Source organism: Rhinatrema bivittatum, chromosome 9 (assembly GCF_901001135.1).
Source record: "Rhinatrema bivittatum chromosome 9, aRhiBiv1.1, whole genome shotgun sequence".
In the NCBI taxonomy this organism is placed as follows: domain Eukaryota; kingdom Metazoa; phylum Chordata; class Amphibia; order Gymnophiona; family Rhinatrematidae; genus Rhinatrema; species Rhinatrema bivittatum.
In genome coordinates, this window is record NC_042623.1 from 175095582 (window position 1) to 175116381 (window position 20800).

A 20800-nucleotide genomic window follows, 5' to 3' on the forward strand; every position below is an offset into this window, starting at 1 on the left:
ATCTTTACCTAAACATGATTATCCTAGAAGGAAGGAGAGAAAGGGAAGATATAATATAGAGATGTTTAAATATCTCCAAGGAATAAATGCACAGGAGGCAGGTCTCTCTCCTTCAACATAAAGGAGACTCTAGAACGAGGGGTCATGGGGTGAGGGTGAAAGGGGAAGACTCAGGAGTAATCTAAGGAAATCTTTCTTTACAAAGAGGGTGGTGGATGCATAGAAGAGCTTTGCTGCGAAGGCGGTAGAGACAAGGGCAGTGTCAGAATTCAAGAGAGGATCCCGGAGGGAGAGGAGAAGACTATAAAGCCAACAGAAATTGTGGATGGGCAGACAAATGGGCCGTATAGTATCATCTGCCGTCCTGTTCCATGTTCCAGTGTTTCTTTCACACCTGCCTGGGGGCATTTCCTCTCTCCACACCCAACTTACCTAACTTGGTCATTGCAGTGATGGTCCTGGGCTGGGGGCCATGCACCCGGACACCTTTTGGAACGCTGCCGTCGTGGACCATGACGCCCCTTCTTTTCCCTCCACCCCATCCCCAGCTTGGGGGCTGTGAATGTGTGAATGGTGCCTCCAGCTGAGCCGGGAAGAAGAAGACCCAACTCGGAGATGGAGTCGGGGACCTGCTGCATGGCAGTTGATCTGCAGGCTGGGCCAGCTTTAGATATTTTTTGTCAGTTACCAGATAAAACCTTTCCAGGGCTTTGTATTCGAAAAGCAAATGTTCAGATCTGCCACCAATGGCTAACTTGCACAAGAATGGTACCAGTTCTTGAAGCCTTTCCTTACTGGTGGCTTGAGCTAGGATAAGATAGGTAGACGGATTAAGCACGACAGGGGGATGCTGTTGGACGTTGTACCAGCTTCAGATTGTTTGAATGGAAAATGCTCTTTCCCCCTAAAGACAGCCCTTAATTAAAAAAAAGAGGACTAGTGATTTTCTTATGCTTTAATAATATTAGTCTTAATTGCATGAAATTTTAATTTTGCCTGGTATTGCTGTTTAAGCATTAAAGCCATGCATAGCGACATCATGCCAAAAAAGCCCTGGATGCGCTGAAACTGCTCCAATATTGTTAGATCTGTGAGAAGACAAATGGAATTCAAGCTAACGGCTTGTAGACAAAGTACGACTCAACACACTTCACTATGAATGAGTCACAGCTCCTGGAAAACGTGGCTTACAATGGAATTGCCAGTAGACCTGAAACTACCGCGGTCACTTCAGGAGCAAACTCCTGGCAGATTATAAAGCCCAGAATCCCCAACATCTTTCATACAGGTCAAAAAAGAGAAACCGAAGCAGATGAGCTTTGTCCTTTTCTCCTATATATTTTCCATTCATCTTGGTTGGGGCTGACAGAAGAAAGGATGATTGCATTAATATTTCCTCATGCTTTGGGGAGTCCTAATGCCTGGGCGCCATTCAATGGGTTTCACTCTCCTTTCCCAGCCTGGTAGTCCCCGCTTTCTTCTTCAGCTCAGTTAGAATCGATGCTGGAACACTGGTGCCGGGAGCCTTCATACACAACCAGCCGGGGGATGTTTTCCAGTAGAGCCTCCATCCTAGCCTGGACCTTGCAACAACAGTCCTGAGGCCAGGATCCATGCACCTGGGATCCGTCCCGGTCCCTGTAGGTGTTGCCCCTAACAACGACCGTGTCTCCCTCCCCTCCTGGGGTTGCGAAGGCTGCCTCATTAGCTTCTTTTAGCTCCCGTTGTCCCAGGGTGCAGAAGATCTAGCGCAAGGATCGAACCAGAGGCTTTCCGCATGGCGATGCGCAGCACTACTGCTGTGGCGCCAGTCTGACCCTGGGCTTTCAGACTTCACTCCTCTGTGTCAGATATTTAACAAGGCGTGCCTGCTACAGGCAATTAAATACTTGGGCACAAGATGTGCTTTTGCAAAAAATGTCCCAGCAAACTGGCAGGAAGGCATTTGATTCTGAAAACAGTGATTCACTTCAATTGGCATCTTTCATGCTGAAAAGCTGAAAAGGGATTTTCCCAGGTAGGTATTCTTGCAACAAGGATAACCTTGATCATTTGGTAAATGACCTTCACCTGCAGTACAATTCACTAACAAAGAAGAGAATACAGAGGAAGAAAAAGCACCAGAAAATGCAATATTCTGGTTCATTACTTTTTAAGGGAGCGACAGAGCCTAAGAAATCTTGGGAATACTTGCACTAGGTTGTGCTACCTCATCTGCTCGTGGGTTACTACAACATTTATATATTTGCTCTCTGCTTGTATTTATTTACCAGTGTGGGGCCAGTTTTCAGTGAGGTGGCTAACTGCAAGGTAGGCAGATACTTTTGTACTTGTGTAACTGGCAGTGAATTTTAAAAGCAGAGACCTGGTTTCCTGGGACATTCCCATAGCTTAACGCTGGAAAGCTGGTAAAGGAGAAGAACAGAAGAAGAGCACTGCTGATAGAAGCGTCGGCGCCAAAGCATTATTATTCGGTGGAAGATATGGAGAGAGTTAGGGAGGCAATCAGAGACCAGGAAAAGGTGGCAGAAAGATGCAGAAATAGTCTCGAGCGCCACCAGCCTGATTAAGAAGAACTCCCCGGAGCACATGGACACATTGCCTGTACATATCACACCCCATGAACTCCAGGAAGTGGCTCTCTATGGCTCAATGCGAGTGTTAAGATGAGCACTAGCAGTGCACTAGCAGTGAATGGCACCTCATTCATACCCTGGAGTATGAATGAGGTGCAAAAAAACCAACCCCATTTGGAAACACGGCCCCCTCCCTCCTCCTCCCGAGAAACTACAAGGATGCTTGGTGTTTGAAAATGTGCTCAGCGCTTACGCATGCAACTCCCATCCCCGGCTGCGGACTGCACACCGATGGGGGCCGTAAAAGATTTGTAGGGACCTTCATTTTTGGTTTTTATTCTTCTTTGGTTTTCCTGGGAATTTAGCAGGGTTTATTTTGACCAGAACAAAAACATGATTTTTTTCCGGGTAAATACCAGAGTTTATTTTGGTGGACAGAGGCCAGATTCTCCCAACCAGCTACTCAGCAGCATCCCCCCTTCTCTGTCCCCATCCCCTGCCTAACACGTCCCTCTTACCCCCTACCCCACCCTGCCAAGAATCTCCCTTCCCCCCTCCCCATTGCACGGGCATTTATCCTCAGGGGTGGAGGCCCCGGGCTTCTCTCTCCTTCAGCAGCAGCTCACCGAGGCTCCCGCCCTCTGCACCTCTGCTTTTGTGCAGGGCCAGGGGAGCTTTTGGTGGGACAGAGCCCGCTTCAAAGGAATTTGCGGCCCCAGACGGCAGGTTCTTTGGCAGCTTGGGTGTGTGTGTGTGTGTGTGTGTGTGTGAAAGGCAGGACTTGAAACCCAGCATGGGGGGGGGGGGCCCTGGAGGGTGAGCGCTCTCACTGCTGGAGGATGGGACTTGAAGCACAGCGTGCGCTTTGGCCCACGGTAGGGGCCGGAGGCCTTGAAATGCCGCTTTGCTGGGGGATCGCGTGCCGGCACGCACAACCTGCTACTGCTCCTTTTGGAGGAGCAAAAGGTAAATTAAAAAAATTGGGGGTATCTAGGGTAGGCATGGGGGGGGGGGCGTGCCTTAATTGGAGCAGACTGGGAGGGAACTGGGGGAGCCCCGATCTCGTCGCCACGCAACTTAGCTAATTTCTATCCCTCCTTGTGCGTGGGGCCACTCGGGATTTTATAACATGCGTGCGCCAGCGCGCGCATGTTATAAAATCACACGTCCATGTGCACGCTTCCAGGTAGCACGCGCACATGGACAAGCGCGTATTTTTTAAAAATCTACCCCATATTTTTTAGGCTCTCTGAGAGGTGCAGTTTTCATCCTAGCAGATCTTCCATGCTGACCCTCTTTGAAAACAGATCTCCTCGTATTTCTGTCAGGCAGCACATGGACACATTGTCTTGTCAACATCGCTTCCTGAATCTGACCTGGGGATTCCCTGAATTTTTTTTTGTTTGTTTTTTTAAACTCGGGCCAGCAGGAACAGAACTATTTTATCCTTCACTGTTACTGATAGCCTAAGGGTGTCCCAAGCTCTAGGAAAATGAAAAAATTCCTTGCTTTCAAATTTGGAAGTATGCATATAGCTTTAGAAATCAGAGTAGTAAGACCTTAAATTTTCATGGGAAAAAAAAAAAGCTTGAAAGTCAAATAGTCCCAACTTTTGGTTTTTGGAAGACTTTGTTTTTCATAATTTTTGGCAATGAAACACTTGCTAAGGAAGGTTAGCTGAAACCCTGGTTGCTCTAGTTTGCAAAGTGCTTTTGTTTGAATTGATCTGCTAGCATTCCTTCAGGTTAAACTACCGAGAACAATTATGGATCTTCAACTTATGATGAGCAGTCCCTTCAGGGTTAAATGAGGAACTCAAATGGTATTCTTTAATTTAATTCTGGGTCCAGTTATTCTACTTTTTTAATGTTCCCATTTCAGTATTCCATAGGAATTGAGTACTTTGCATTTCTGTTAGAGCCAGCGTTTATGAGAAACTCAGGAGAAGCTTACATTCTAATTACTTATGTCACTGGATGGTTTTAGGTCATATTGGCCAATAACAACAAATATTTCCACAATGTCATTTGGAGAAACTGTGGTGGCCCATTGAGGAAGCAGTGATGTAGCCCTGTTGGAAGGCTTGTTTGGATCCATGGCCAGCATCGGGTTTTTCTCATTAATGGAGTTCAAATGCAGCTGCTGACACAGATAAGTTTGTATTTTCATTTAAAAACATTCTGTTGAAAAATATGATACTGATAGACGTGGGACTATATAAGTGTAATGTGATGATTATTTTAAGGGATTATTTTGACAGAGGCTGTGAATGAGATATTCCACCTAATTCCATTACAAGTGTTATTCAAACTTATGACGTGCTCCTTTTTCCAAGTGACCGTATCAGAGTCGTGAGCTATTCATTTGCCTGCTACATGACTTTCTGCTCCCTATGTGCTGTCTCCCTGTTGCAGTCTGAGTGCTGGATGACTGCATCCTGATGTCACTGTCTATTTCTGAAGTCATGGTCTCTTCCTGAGATATCGTCATTGCAATTTCTTTTGCTGCATCTGGCTATTTGCATGTGAGAGCTCCCCTAACACGTTATTCTGGCCAGGCTGAGATTTTCTAATAGGTGTTTGGAAATCATTGGAAAAATAACCTGTTGTGCTTTTGGGATGCCGAAATATCTTGAATAGTTTCATAAGTATTTTAGATTGGGCAGGCAAAAACCACCCAAAAATAAGAAAAGATCTAATGTATCCTCGCTCTGTCCACATTGCTGGTTCGACCCCTTCAAGCCTGTGTGCAGTAAATATGATGGGAGGAAATGGACAGCACCCTTGCTAAAAATAATGAAGTCAGTAAAGTAAAAATAAATTTTACTATAACATAGGTGTAATATGTACAGTACAGGGTACAGTGTATGTAAATTTACTTATAGTGCATATATATATATATATATATATATATATAACATAGGTGCAATATGTACTGTATAGGGTACAGTGTATGTAAATTTACTTATAGTGCATATATATATATGTATATATATATATATATATATATATATAGCTATACAGCACATATTCCATATATTGAGGGCAATTTTCAGAATCTTTGCTGCAGTTTATAGGTCCGGCAAGTTCATTTTCAAAGGAACATACCCTGCAGATATTTCCTTTGAAAATGCAGGCCAGCATGCACACTTCAGGCACAGGAAACATCCATGGACTTTGCACCTGTGTTTTAACACCGCGTACCTGAATTGCGTACGCGATGGGGAATTTCAAAATGCAATCGCTGCACAGACTTTGCCTCCCCTGGCCTAACCCCGCCCCCTCCCCCCCCCCACCAGTAACAAGTGTGCACGTTGAGAGGGAGGCGGGGTCATTTTCAAAAGGCCGTTTTATATGTGTGAACAAGTTTAGCCATCGTGTGGAGACCTTTGACAGTTGTCCTAGTTATCAGCTACTACACTGTGGTAGACTGCCGGACATATCGAACCTTTGCAGGTAGGACAGTCCATTGTAACTCCATATTTGCAGCATGGAATTGCCTTGGGTTTTTGGCAGGTCACCCTCGCTCATTCTGAGTGGTTTACTGTATACAGTGCTATGAACGTGCAACGGAGTGGCCATGTTTGGCACTGCCCTGGGAACCTTTTGGAAATTGCCATGGAAGGGGCAGTGATACCAGGGTTTTCCTTTTCCCCACAGGAGTTGTGCAATGTAATATGGATGCCAAATATCACAGGGCAGACAGATGGCACAGCAGATTTTAAAGGATACAATGGCTGTGAACCAAGCACATTCAAAAACAAGCATTTGGAATTTAAACCCCAATAGTAAAGAACCCCTTGACATCAGCAGCTTTAGGGATCAGGTTCATGGAAAACCACAGAAGAGTAAAACCATATTCTGAGAAGACTTTTTGGTGTTTTAGGAATCAAGGGGACATCATAATTTCAATGGACAAAAGCAGAAATGCTGGAAGACTTGTTGCAGTACCCACATTCATCCGGATACCTGCTTCTAGATCTGAGTCATGATCTATTTTTTTAAATTGCCCATTAACATACAAAACTATGGAGTCATTTTGGAATCCAAGTTCTCATCTTCCAAGGTTCTCTGTGAAGCTTTATTATGGCAGGAGAGAAACCAAACCCGGAGCCTCACTTCCAGCCAGGAAGGATCGACTTTTAAAATGAAGTAAGCACAAGCTGCAAGATTCAAATGCCGACAGGAGTTATTTGGTGGAGTCTGAGAAAGAAATATCAAGCTTGGGATAGCAGACCATGCAAGATTTCTGTAGGGAAAGAAAGCTAAACTGATTCCAAGGCAATGAATTTGGTTTACGTGTGATTAAATAAATAACATACTCCTGGGACGTGCCTGCTTCAATCTGTCTTACCTCAATAATGAAAGACACTTTCATTTTCTATTATGAGTGATAGGCCCAGGAGCTAGAATCAATTACTATAAGGTTTATGCTTAAAGCTCTCACTAATCTGTCCCTCCAGCCTAGCTATATATACTAGGGATTGTTAGGGCTCTCTGTGCCTTTGTCTTTCTAAATTCCTCTTTCATAGAATTCTTTCCCCGTCAATTATGCTCTGGTTGTAGCAACAAGTTTATTCTTTTATTACCATATAATTTATTCTATGCTCATAATGTTTCTTTCATGATGCTGTTTTTTCAGGCAAGAAATGTATTCCTGCATTTATTACATGAAAATCAATCAATACATAAAAAAAATAAAAAAGCTCTCACTAACCTTCCATGGGGGTATTGCTGTCTGGTCGATTTGCAAAAACAACATCCACATACTCCAGCTGCAGTCTCTGAAGAGAAGCCTTAAGTCCTATAAGTAGTGGGAAAACAAAATGTGTTTGTTAGAAACAGGAACAAAAAGATTGGTAGTGCGCCTCAGGAAAGAGAACAGCTCTGAAATATCACTGTCTATGACCAGAAACATACATTGGAGAAGAGGACTTTGCTTTACAAATGAGATGCTGGTCCCAGATGGCTTATGCTTAACCTCTACCTTATCCACGCTTAACTTCTACTCATAGAAAACAGCTGTAATTTTTTCAGTGGTGGATGGTGGGGAGTATCCCCATGGTATCTGAGGGAATTGATGTAGTTAAAAAGAGAATGCTGTCGATTAGAGAGGCGGTGGGTGCATACTGAAAAGATGGAGGAGAAGATTGTAGGGCGTAAAAGTGTTACAGAATACTTTTGTCAATTACTTGCTGCTAAAAGAAAATATTATACATCGCTAGTAAAATTTACGGGGAACAATCCTAGAGCTTTATTTGGGGTGGTAAATTCACTATTAGGGGCTAAATCTCCTCAAGTGGTAGTTTACGAAGATATTCCAGATGCTGAAGCTTTAAAGACAAAGTTGAGAGCTTAAAGAAAGAAATAAGTGAGAAAGTTGAAAATAATAGACCATTGCGTTTAGTAATAGTTGGAAGACAGATGGGGGGATGGGGGGAGTTATGGAGAATTTCAATAGTCTTACCGTGTCTGAGCTGAAACAAATTTTAGCTACGATCAGACCAGCAAGTTATTTACTTCTCCCTTGTCCACAGTTGTTAATCAGAGATTGCTCGGATCATGTGCTGAGCTGCTTATTGAGTTTCATTAACTGGTTTTTTAGACATTGGGTAGTTCCTTAAATGTGCAAAACTACGATTATTTCGCTCCAGTAGAAATAAGATAAATTGGATCCAAGGCTGTGTAGTAACTATGGTCCTATATCTAATTTACTTTTTGTGGCTAAGGTGATGGGAAAAGGCAGTTACTAAGCAAATTTCCACCTCTCTGGGAAATACTGATGCTTTGGATCCAGCGCAAGGAGGATTTAGGAAGAACTGTAGAACAGAGGTCTTGATGGTCTCCTTGAAGGAGGATGTTGTATCTGGTTTAGATAGGGGAGAAAATACACTTTTAATATTATTAGATCTTTCAAAAGCATTTGATCTGGTTGATCATAAAATATTGTTACAGAGATGTGAATTGCTGGGGCTGAGAAGTCTGGTGATTACTTGGCTTATAATTTTTTTTACAAGGGAGAAAACAGATAGTGATGTTTCAGGGAACACCATCAAGCTTAAAAGAGGAGAACTGGGGTTCCTCCACCGCGGTTTAACATTTTTATGTGGCAGATTGGGAGTATTGTGCGGGAAGCAGGCTTTACAATATGCATCTATGTTGATGATATCCAGATCTTGGCACCGTTGAGTCAAAATCTGGAGGAATCTTCTCTACATATAAATCAGTGCTTACATAAAGTAACTGAATGGGTAGGGGCAAGAAATTTGATCCTGAATACCAATAAGTCGGAGGTCTTATGGTTGGGGGTAGGAAAAATCACGAAGGGTATTAAATTGCAGGGGATGGAATTGGAACCAAAAGAGAATGTTAAGTCATTGGGTATCGTGTTAGACTCATATTTGAAGTTAGACAGCCACATCTATCAAAGATCTCACAATATCCATTTGAAGGTAAAGTTGGTGCAACAACTTCGATTTTATCTGGATTGGAGTATGCTGAAATTGGTGGCTTATGCCCTTGTACTATCTCATATCAACTGTTGTAATGCATTGTTTATGGGTCTCCCATCAAAAATGACATGAAGGCTTCAAGTGATCCAGAATACTACAGCCCGTATAGTCACTGGTAGTACAAGAAGAGCTTCAGCTGCCCCATTACTGTCGGGCCTACATTGGCGCCCGGTGAGGGAACACTGTAAGTAAGGTACTATTGATGGCATTTAAGATTTTGCATGGTCAGTGTCTACCACATTTGAGAGGTGAATTAAACTGGCATGAAATGGAGGAATTTGAAGTCAGTGAACAGACATTTATTACAACTTCCAGAGGTAATAAAAAGGTTTCAACAGCAATGGATAGCAAATAGATTATTCTCCTTTATGGTGCCAGGCATGTGGAGTAGTCTACCAAGAGATCTGAGGGAAGAGAAGGAAACTTTGAGTTTTCGAAAGAAATTAAAAACTTGGCTCAAGTCATTGGCTTGATGAGTGATTAGCAATAGGGGAGAAAGATTCTTAGCTAATATTGGTCTGCTGGATGAATGGTTTTATGATATATGATTTTAATGTATTCATTTGCTGTTTATGATATATTGTTTTAATTTTTGTTGTAAATTGCTTTGAGAGATGAAATCAGGAAGGCAATTAAGAAGCATTTTTTAAAATAAATATATATATTGTGTGTGTTTTTACATTTAACCTTGATGATTTCATGCAGTGCACCTACTAGCATAAAGGGTGAGACTTGCAGGACTGCATGCGTCTTTTTGTCCAGCTTTTTAAATTTTTATCTATCCTTGTTCTTTTGCATGATTGTTGGTATTTTGCTTCCTGGTGCAGAAACTAATAGAGGCAACCCCATTTTCCATGGAGGGAGTAAATCTAAAATGCCACCCATAAGCTTAGGATGTAGCTTCTTTTAGAAGAGCCCTTGGGAGGAATCGTGGGGCCTCCACCCAAGGGAACAGCCTGCCCTGTGGAAGTCTCATACTTTTGTTTGCTAACTTCTGATTTGGAGTAGGTGAAGTATTTCTTGCTTATGGACTATTCTGGATGCCTGCTAGTGATGGGATTCCCATTTCTGAGGAATATGTTTTGGTGTTAAAGAGTTTTATTTGTACTGCTGGCTGTTAATTCTTGCTGTGGAAATGAAGGTGTTGAAGACCCTTGGCTTTATGTTAAATAAATGTTGGCATTATTGGAACCAACAGACCAGGCCGTGAACTAAATCCTTATTCCAGCGTTTTGGCTTGCCTGAGATGTATGTATCTGCAGGCCAGGTGCTAGAATACAAGAAGAAGCCATGCCACTTAGGAAGGATGTCTGTTCATGCTTCAGGAGGGGAAACTTTTCTTGTCCAGCAAGGAGAATTGTTGAGAAATGCCCGAGCCTGATGCACTACACAACCTGCTTTATCACTTTTCAGAACCCACTGATAAGTGCCAGGAATCCCTTAGTATCTGGTATAACCCTAGGTAGGTTATACAATTGTTCTGTGACATTACGCCATGATAGAAAGGCAGAGGCAGACTTCATACAGAATCCAAGGCTTTGTCAAAAATAGCTTTTAAATTAAACTTCTAATTAGAGGAGGCATGTGTTCAGTAGCTCCGTCCTTGGAGATTGCCTTCGGGGGAACTATTCAAAGTGCTAACTTCTCTCAGCTTTCATCCAATTAAAGCAATTTTGGTTTTGTTTCTGCCCCTGGCAGGGGTGCCAGCTGACTCCCCCCTTTTCATTTTCAAAGGAAAATACCCTGCAGTTCTAGCAGAGCTGGTCTTACGCCACTGAATTCAGGGACTTGAGGTCCTGGTTCAGTTCCCTATGTAAAGCAGGTATACAGATCCGTGCATGCTCTGGAGCAAAAAACCAGGCCTGGCTCAGAATGGCATAAACAAATGGAGCCATTTGGCGACCCCTAGTCACTTGGGGTGTGGCGGCGTGGAAGGGAGGGGAGAGGGAGGAAAGGAATACCCTGAACCCGGGAAAAATGGGGAGGAATGGATGGGGTGAAAGGGGGAAGGAGGTGAGAGGAGAGGAATGGGTGGCAAATGGAGGGGCAGGGCAGGAGCAGGCAACAAGTGAAGGGGGAGGGGAATGCTTTCAGAAATGAAACTACAGAGAAGAAGAAACCTGATATTCTGACTGACTGCTGATTTTATCAGCACAGACAAGCAACTGAAAATATTAGCTTACTTAAAATCTTGGATGTAAAAACTACATTAAGTGTCCTATTACTCTGACAGATGGTCTCCTTACCCAACACATTTACGAGAGAATGGAATACATTAAGGGAAGGAACGCAGCAAAGAAAACTGAGGCTCTCATACTCACTGATGGCCCCTACCAGTCGAAACTCAGTGTGTTCTTTACACCCTTATATTTAAAACAACTTTTAAGTGGTAATTAATGGTTTTGTTTGCTATGCCGGTTCTCCCATTACAATCTGCTTTTCAGATGAAGCTGAGCAGCACGCTGATTCCTGTAGATGCATAGGGATTACTTACTTAAATGGCAGTAAACTATGTTTGGTTTTGTTTTCTCACTCGGCAGCTAATTGTAAAGCTTCATTGCATTAAAAATCTCTGTGCGTAATATAGATCTTAGCTATGGTTCCTAATTCCTGACACTATTTCTAATAAAAAAACAACCACCTTTATTCTTATAATCTTGTACAGCTTGGCACATAAAAGTCTAAAACATCCCGGCTGAACTTTCTTGGTCACCTAAATTACTGAGGTGCCGAATGTGCTCACGATACCCTTCTGCAGGGAGGTACTCGGGGATTAGTGCTGTGACAGTAATACCTGGTGCAAGGAAGCTCAAAATAAGAAGACCATGTTAAAACTGTTAAATGAATACTATGAGCTTCTTAAAATGCATCAGCAAGCCTTGACGGTGTACCCTTCTGAGCACGGGCCATCCAGACCTCTACATCATATGCGTCAAAAAGATTTTTTTAAGTTCATTTTCTCGACAGCATGGCGAGACATTCATGTCCAGAAATTATGGAAATTGTCTACATTTAAGAATTTTGTGAAAGGAGAAAAGAATATTGCGAGTGATCTGAGTTGACAGTACGATCTAAGTGCTCCTGGCAAAGCATACAGCGAAGCATCGGCCTGTGTCAAGCCAAGATCTTAGTGTCATAACTCCACAATTGAATTTTTAAATGCAAAGAGAAACTGAACTTAAAAAAATCTTTTTGACGCACATGATGTAGAGGTCCAGGTGGCCCGTGCTCAGAAGGGTACGCCATCAAGGCTTGCTGATGCGTTATATGATAGTGCATTATAAGAAGCTCATAGTATTCATTTAACTGTTTTAACATGGTCTTCTTATTTTGAGCTTCCTTGCACTAAGATTGAGTGACATTAGAGTGGATATTCGGGCTCTTGCATTACCTTCACAATAATACCTAGGCAATCTTCTCTTTTATCAAACCTTCTGCATAGTCATAGAAACAGAAAACATGATGGCAGATAATAACCAGATGGCCCTTCCAACCTGCCCATCCACATCTCCTTCTCAGTTATATAGTCCCTTCCTCTCCCTCACAGATCTTCTGTACTTGTCTCCTGTCCTCTTGAATTCTGACACTGTCCTTGTCTCTACCACCTCCTCAGGGAGGCTGAGCCATGCATCCATCATCCTTTCTGTAAAGAAATATCTTCTTAGGTTACTCTTGATTCTACCCTCATTATAGAACCTCCCTTCCATTGAAAGAGGCCCACCTCTTCTGCATTTATGCCTTGAAGGAATTTAAATGTCTACATCATATCTCCCCTTTCCCTCCTTTCCTCAAGGGTAAACAATTGTAGCTGTTTATGGCTATCCCCATATGCTTTATGATAAAGACCATTGACACTTTTAGAAGCTGGCCTCGGAACCAACTACACTAGGTATCTATTTTTTTTAAAGTGTGGTCTCCAGAACTGTACACAGTACTCCAAATGAGGTCTCTCAGCAAAGACTTATACAAAGGCATGATCACCTCCTTTTTCCTGCTGGCTATTCCTCTCTCTGTGCACCCAAGCAACCTGCTGGCTTTTGCTGTTGCCTTATCTACTTGTTTGGTGATCTTAAGATGATCAGAAACGACCCCCCCCCCCCCCCCCCAAGATCCCAGGCGTGACCATGGGCAACCCTGGTCCTTAAGAGCCACAAATGTCTGGATTTTAGGATAGCCACAATGAATATGCATGGGATAAATCTGCATGCATTGCCTCCACTGTATGCAATCTATCTCCAGCATATTCATTGTGGCTATCCTGAAAACCTGGCATATTTGTGGCTCTTGAGGACTGGAGTTGGCCACCTTTGCTCAAGACCATTCCTCAAGCTTCACTAGATCTTTCCTTATATTTTTGACATCTTATAGGGTATCTAACCTGTTGAAGAATTAGTATCGTTCACCCATCAATTACCCAGCACACCACTTTCCAGGGCTATTCTATCCTTTTCTGAAGCCTAAAATCTGTTTGGGGGGGGGGGGGGGTGTCATTTTTGACCCAAGCCTTTTGTTTAAATCCTATCTCAGGAAGATTGTGCAACAACTACTCTGGAAATTCTGAATCTTAAGAAAATTCAAATAGTTTTTCGAGATAAAGGATTTTAGAGCAGCCCCAGATTTGCTAATTATCTCAAATAGACTATTGCAACTCAATCTACCTCGGGTTACCCAAAAAATACCTTAAAGTTTCTGCAAATTATTCAAAATTTGGCAGCCAGGATGCTCACAGGCTCATGAAGATATGAACACATCTCTCCAATATTGTATTCTCTACACTGGCTTCCAGTTGAATGGAGAATATAATTCAAAATCTTGTTGATGGTATTTAAGGCTATAAGCAATGATGCTCTTGTTAGTATCAGTTTTATGCTTAAGACTTATCATCCTACACAAAATTTAAGATCAGCAGACCAGTGTTAATATACTGAACAATCATTTAGTGAGGTTGGCAGTCAAGGGAAAGACTCCTTTATGTAATGGAACCAGCTTCCAATTGCATTACAGAAAGAAACATGTATTAAGACCTTTAAAAAACTGTTGAAGGCCTATATTGGAAAACTTTTAATCTGCCATCTGGCTGGTACCCAATCTGGGCAGATATCACAAATGATTGAGGATTCGATACAACCAGCACCTTTCATGATAATGTGCTCTGCTTGTTATTATAATATTGTTTGACTGTACAAGTCCGTATTATTTTATGTTATTTTAGATGTTTTATTATGGATGTTCTTATGTAAGTTACATAGAACAATGGATATAGCGGCATATAAATGCAAAAAAATAAAAATAAAAGCAAAATCATCTGCAAAAAGGCACAACTTTCCCGAGAGTCTTTCTACAATATCACTTATGAAAATGCTGAACAGAGCTAGAATGAGGACCTATCCCTGTGGCACACCACTGGTAACATTAGCCAGGTAAAATAAGGAAAGCTATTGCTATCTTTGGGTGTAAGTAACCAAAAATAGATCTACATTACTTTTCTGGATCTGTCGGGTGACCCAGATGGGCTACTGTCAGGCTGGGCTCAATGGACCTTCGGTGACTCAGCATGGCATTGCTTATGTTCTTAACTCCCCTTTTTGTGGAGTGAACTCCAATTACCAATAACCTTTGTTGCTTCCTACTCAATCAATTTCTAAGTCATTTTAGGGCCCATACCAAGGCCACTCAGGTTTTTTTTTAATAAGTCATCGATGTGGAACTGTACCAAAGGCCTTACTGAAATCCAAGTACACTACAACTAGCACTCTCCTCTGATCTGAGACTCTGGCCACACAACACAATCAAAGAAATTGATTAGATTTGCCTGACAAGACCTATCTCTGGTAAAGCTATGCTACCTCAGATTCTATAATTCATTGGATTCCAGAAACTGCATTACAGAAATTCCATTAATTTACTCACCATGGAGATCAGACTAACCAGCCTATAGTTCCCAGACTCCTCCTTACTTCCACTTTTGTGAAGAGGAACCACATCTGCTATCTCCAGTCTTTTTGAACTACTACTGACTCTAAAGAAACATTGAAAAAGTCAAACAGTAGAGTTGTCAGAATGTCCTTAAGATCCCTTAATACCCTCAGTATATCCCATCTGGCCCCATTGATTTATCTACTTTTGGTTTTGGTAGAACTTTGCAAATGGTCTTCTGAAAATTGTTTAAGGTGTACCTCAATTCCTTTCCTATTTGTGGCAGTTTTCTCTTGTCCTATTCCAAGCCCTTCTTCATTGAATACTGAACAAAACTATTTATTAAGCAATTCTGCCTTCTCCTTGTCAGCCTCTACATATTCCCTTCTTTTACCTTTGAGACTCACAATCTCATGGACATGGCAGCTTTATTACAGGGAATGGCTGCAATAATTTAGTGCATTTCATAATTAAGGGTGCAACTCTTTCGATTCACATTAATATTAGTTAAGGACTATTTAATAATATCTAACATCTATTATCATTTCCTCTTAGTCACTTTGTGTCCTCTTGCCCTACAAAGACTGAGGCTGCAATTACCGGGTGAAGTGAATTACCGGGTGAAGTGAATTACTGGGTAGTTGCGAATGAAGACGCATGTTTCCCAGCCATAACATAGTACAATAGTAAAGACAGCCGAAAAGGACCAAATAGTCCATCCAGTCTGCCCAGCAGGCTTAAGGTAGTAACTGCCGCTCCATGCATTTATCCCCAAATCTTATGGTAACCCATAAAAATTGCAGCTAGCAACATTTTTTACTGGGTGATGAGCTTTCTTGAAAATTCAGACAGAGCTGCTTGACATGCTTTGCTTCTGGACTTGGCCATAGAAGCAGTCCTGTGCTTTTTCTCTTATGTCTGCAGATCAATAACTCAGACCATAGAAGTCAGGGACCTCTTGGTTGTTGTCTGAATCCAATTCCCTTTTTCCCCTTGACATCAAAATGGGGAACAATGTTGCAGTTGCATTAAAAGCATCAAGGCTTATTGGTTAAGGGTAGTAATCTCCATGCCTCCTGCTGAGGGTAACTGCTGCACCAGCAAATACCTCCATGCATGCTTTCTTCATTTCCTCTAGGACCTGGCGTAGAAGCAGTCCTTTTCCTCTTATTTCTGCATATTAGTATCCCAGACTGTAGAAGTCTGGGCCCTCTTGGTTGTCGTCTGAACCCAATTCCTCTTTTCTCCCCTGCCAGATCTAAGCAGGGAGCAATGTTGCTGTTACATTAAAAGCATTAAGGTATATTGGTTAAGGGTAGTAATCTCCATGCCTTCTACTAAGGGTAGTAACCAGAGTTGTCAGCAAGATTCCCCCTGTGAGGATGGCTGAGCAAAACTTTGCTCTCTGGAGTCAGGAAACATGCTGATTCCAGATTTTCTTCTTGCAACTTAACTTTTATTCACACAAACAGCAAATAATACACCAGGAGACTGCCTATCTTTTCTGTGTACTTACAATACTTTCCACTTAGGTCAGAAATATTTCAGGAGCTGCCTTCTCCTGGAGATATAGAGGCCGCCTGATCCCAGTTGGGTTCACATTCTTATTCCCCTCCTAGCAGGGTCCCGCCCATAGACTCCCCCTCTTTAGCAGTTAAGGTGGACCAGGCCAAATACCTGGTCCCACACATGCAAAAAGGGGGGTGGGGGGGAAACAGGGTCACTTCATCACATTACCCCCCCCCCCCCCACTCAGCTTGGATCCATTGTCTCAGCGTTTTTCACTCCCCCTGGATGCCATCCAGTGAAGTGCCTCACATCCCCAAATCCCTTCATTTGGCCTCCACCAGCTAGGCTTGAGATCATGGTTCTAGAGTCTGTCTCATCCCCACACATTAGGATTACCCCAGTCAGCATTCATGCCATCCACTGTGCCCTTTTCCCAATGTCCATCCATAGTCCTTCATTCGAGTAAGACTCTTGTGACTTTGCCAGCTGCAGCACCTCCCTGTGACCTCGCTGCAGTGCCTGTATCTTGTTTCTCTATAGTGCCATGCATTGGCGCCTCTGTAGCCCCTCACACAGGGGTCTCTACGCTCCCTTTCTCAGGACTCTCCATTTATCCTCCTTCTGGATTCTTAGCCATGTCTCCATCTAAGCTCTCCACAGCAGCACCTCTATTTGGCTTCTCTGTAGCCCTTCTCACTGGGGTCTCTACACTCGCTTTCTCAGGGCTCTCTATGGCCCTTTCCTTCTGGCTTTTAACTGTGTCTCCATCTGAGTTCTCCATCGCTGGGGTTCCCATGGCCTCTGTGGCACTCCCATCAGGCCCCTGGCAGCACCTCTCTCAGGCTCCTTAATGCTGCCTTCCTCTGGCCACTCGGTGCTGCCTCCCGCAGGCCATTCAGTACTTCCCCCTTCTGGACTGTCTGTGTTGCCTTCTCCAGAGTTACTCAGAATCTGTGTTGACTTCAGCCCTTTTGCTGCTTTCAACCCTCTCTAGAGTGGAGTCTCTTAGAAGTGATGAGCCACAATCAGATGTCTCACTCAGTTGCTGTACTTCCTCCGGACTCTCTGTGGTACCTCTCTCAAGGATCTCCGCAGCCTCTCTCTCTGGGATTTCCATAGCACCTATTTCTTGGCTCCTGGCAGCATCTCCAACCTTAACTCTGCCCCTCGGTCCCTCAAGAGCACATTGCCACATCTCGCTTTCCACTTGATCCAACTCTGTGGCCCTATACTTCAACTACTGTCTGTAACCATTCCTCTCTCTGAGCATCTACTGAATCTGGGAGTGGGTTCCTCTGGCCTTTCCAGCTGCCACACCTCCAGCCTCAGGTTCTTCCTCTCATCCAGCTCTCGAGTGTGGGGAACTTCTATCAAATGAAGTATATGGATGCTCACTTATCCAAAGCAGTCTGGCTTCTCTTCCTTCACCTGTAGTTCAGTATTACCACTGTCTCCAGACCAGGTTTTCTGTAGTACTGCCTAGGCCTCTGGCAGCTGCAGTCTCTACAGGGACTACACCCTGTCTCTGCACAGCTTCTTTATACCACTACTTTCTTTCCTTTTTTTCTATATAAAGGTAACAAAAAGAAAAAAAAACAAAACCTCCTGCATGTCCAGTGCTAACTACACTGAGAACAAGCCCTAATTCCAGGTGGCGCTTGTCTCCTTAACCTGCTGAAAAACACTAAACCTGACTTTCTTCAGGGCCCCTGACACTTTTTTAAGGCAGTTTCAGCTTTTTTTTTTTTTCTTGTGTGCTCTTCTTTGAGTCAGCAAGCTTTTAACTTTCAGTACTCTGGAGCCCTAGTAGCACTGATTTTCTTCTTTCCCAGCCCCCTTGCTTAGGCAGGGTTTCCAAAACCTTTTTCCCTTTTCTCTATTTTGCTTCTGTGTGCTCCCTGAGCCACACAATTTTCAACTGCTTCACTTCTGTGCTCTTATACAGCCTTCTAAGAGCACTGCTTTGCCTCCAACTTCTTGGCAGGCCAAACACAAAGCACTTTCTTTCAATGTTCTCCTCTGGAGACTTTTTTTTTTCTGTGCCAAGCTTAGAAAAAATCCACGACCTGATGCCATATGTGAGGATGGCTGAACAAAATTTCACTCTCTGGAGTCAGGAAACATGCTGACTCCAGTTTTTCTTCTTGCAACTTAACTTTTATTCATATAAACAGTAAATACCAGTAGACTGCCTACCTTTGCAGTGTATTTACAATACCTTCTAGATAGGTAAGAAATATTTCAGGAGCTGCCTTCTCCTGGAGACATAGGGGCTCCTGACCTCAGCTGGGCTCACATTCTTATTTCCCTCCCAGCAGGGTCCCACCCACAGAGCTCTCTCCCTTTGTAGGAGTTAAAGTGGACCAGTTAAATGCCTGGTTGTGCACATGTAAAAAAGGGGGAAACTGGGTCACTTCATCACATGCCACCTGCACGCTTTTTTAAAATTCTGTCCCATAGCTTTTAGAGATCTATTGTGTTTATCCCTTTCCCCTTTGAATTCCTTGACTGTTTTCATCTTCACCACCTCCTCCAGAAGGGCAACCAGGCATCCACCACCCTCTCCATGAAGAAATATTTCCTGATGTTGGTTCTGAGTCATCCCCCTGGAGTTTTATTTTGTGACCCCCTAGTTCAGGGGTCGGGAACCCATGGCTCGCGAGCCAGATATGGCTCTTTTGAGGGCTGCATCTGGCTCGCAGACAAGTGTCGCCATACTTCGCGGTTCCCCGCTGACCCAGCTGCTCCCCGGTCCTCCGCCGCCCGGGCTTAAAATGCTGTCAGCCCGGGCGGAACGCGGCAGGACAGCTGGAGTCAGCGGCACCGGCGTGCTCTCTTCTCCTCCCCCCCCCGCGGCCCGGAAGAGGAAGTGGAGAGCATCGGGTGCCTGCGCGGGAAGAAGAGACCACACTAGCGTGGGTCTCTTCTTCCGCGCAGGCACCCGATGCTCACCACTTCCTCTTCCGGGCCGCGGGGGGAGGAGAAGAGAGCACGCCGACTGGAGTCATCCGGGGTGCCTGCGCGGGAGTCATCGTGTGTCAGCCGGGTGCCAGCGCTGGAGTCATCGGGTGCCTGCGCGCAGGCACCCGATGCTCTCCACTTCCTCTTCCGGGCCGCGGGAAGAAGAGAGCACGCCGGTGCTCTCTTCTTCCCGCGGCCCGGAAGAGGAAGTGGAGAGCATCGGGTGCCTGCGCGGGAAGACCCGCGCAGGCACGCTAGTGTCCGACGGGAAGAAGACTGCAGCGCGGCTCGGAGGAAAATGAAAATCTTCAACCGCGGCCGATGGGACTCCGCCTTCGCCTCCGCGAGGGCTGAAAATGAAGGAGGTTAGCGTTGGGAGGTGGCTGCTGCTGCAGCGAGTTCCCGGGGGGGGGGGGGGGGGGGGGGAGAGAGAGTGAATGAGCGAGCAAGCATGTGTGTTTGAGATCCTGTGTGTGTGAGTGAGAGATTGCATGTATGTGAATGATTGAGAGCCTGTATATGTGAAAGAGAGTATGTCTGTGATTGAGATCCTGCCTGTGAGAGAGAGAGCATGAATGTAAGTTTACCATTGGGAACCTGTATGTGTAAGTTTGTAATTGAAAACCTGTTTGTGTGAAAGAGTATGTGTGTATGATTGAGATCCTTTGTGTGTGAGAGAGATCATGTGTATGTATGATTAAGAGCCTGTGTGTATAAGTAAGAGAGAGATCATGTGTGTCTGTGTCTGATTGACAGCTGGTTTAGGTGATGGAGCATGTGAGTATGTGATTGAGAGCCTGTGTTTAAATGAGAGAGAGAGACCATGTGTGTCTGTGTGATTGAGAGCTGATTTAGGTGAGGGAGCATGTGAGTATGTGATTGAGAGCCTGTGTTTAAATGAGAGAGAGAGACCATGTGTGTCTGTGTGTGATTGAGAGCTGATTTAGGTGAGGGAGCATGTGAGTATGTGATTGAGAGCCTGTGTGTAAATGAGAGAAAGAGAGGACATGTTTGTAAGCATGTGAATGAGAGTCTGTGTGTGAGAGAAAAAGACAGCATGTATTTATTTGATTGAAAGCCTGTGTGTGTGTAAGCGTGAAAAGATAGACAGCATGTGTGTAAATGTGTAATTAAGAGCCTATATAAGTGAGAGAGAAAAAACATTTGTATATGTGAGTGACTGAGAGCATGTGTGTATAGGTGTGTCATTGAGAGCCAGTGTGAGAGAGAGCGCTGGTATGTGACTGAGAGAGGAGAAAGTTCCAAGCAAACCACCCCACCTCCTGCTAATTCAGAACAATCTCAGGACACCTGGATATCAAACGCT

At 43.9% G+C, this 20800-nt stretch overlaps 1 protein-coding gene across 1 annotated transcript in view; it reads right to left on the reverse strand.

Moving 5' to 3' along the window:
* Nucleotides 1-20800, reverse strand: part of KCNAB1 (potassium voltage-gated channel subfamily A member regulatory beta subunit 1) — a 306923-nt gene that overhangs the window by 22895 nt on the left and 263228 nt on the right. The window contains exon 9 of the mRNA XM_029616487.1: nucleotides 7293-7379. Coding sequence (XP_029472347.1) covers nucleotides 7293-7379 — 87 coding nt within the window. The remainder of the gene's footprint in view (nucleotides 1-7292; nucleotides 7380-20800) is intronic.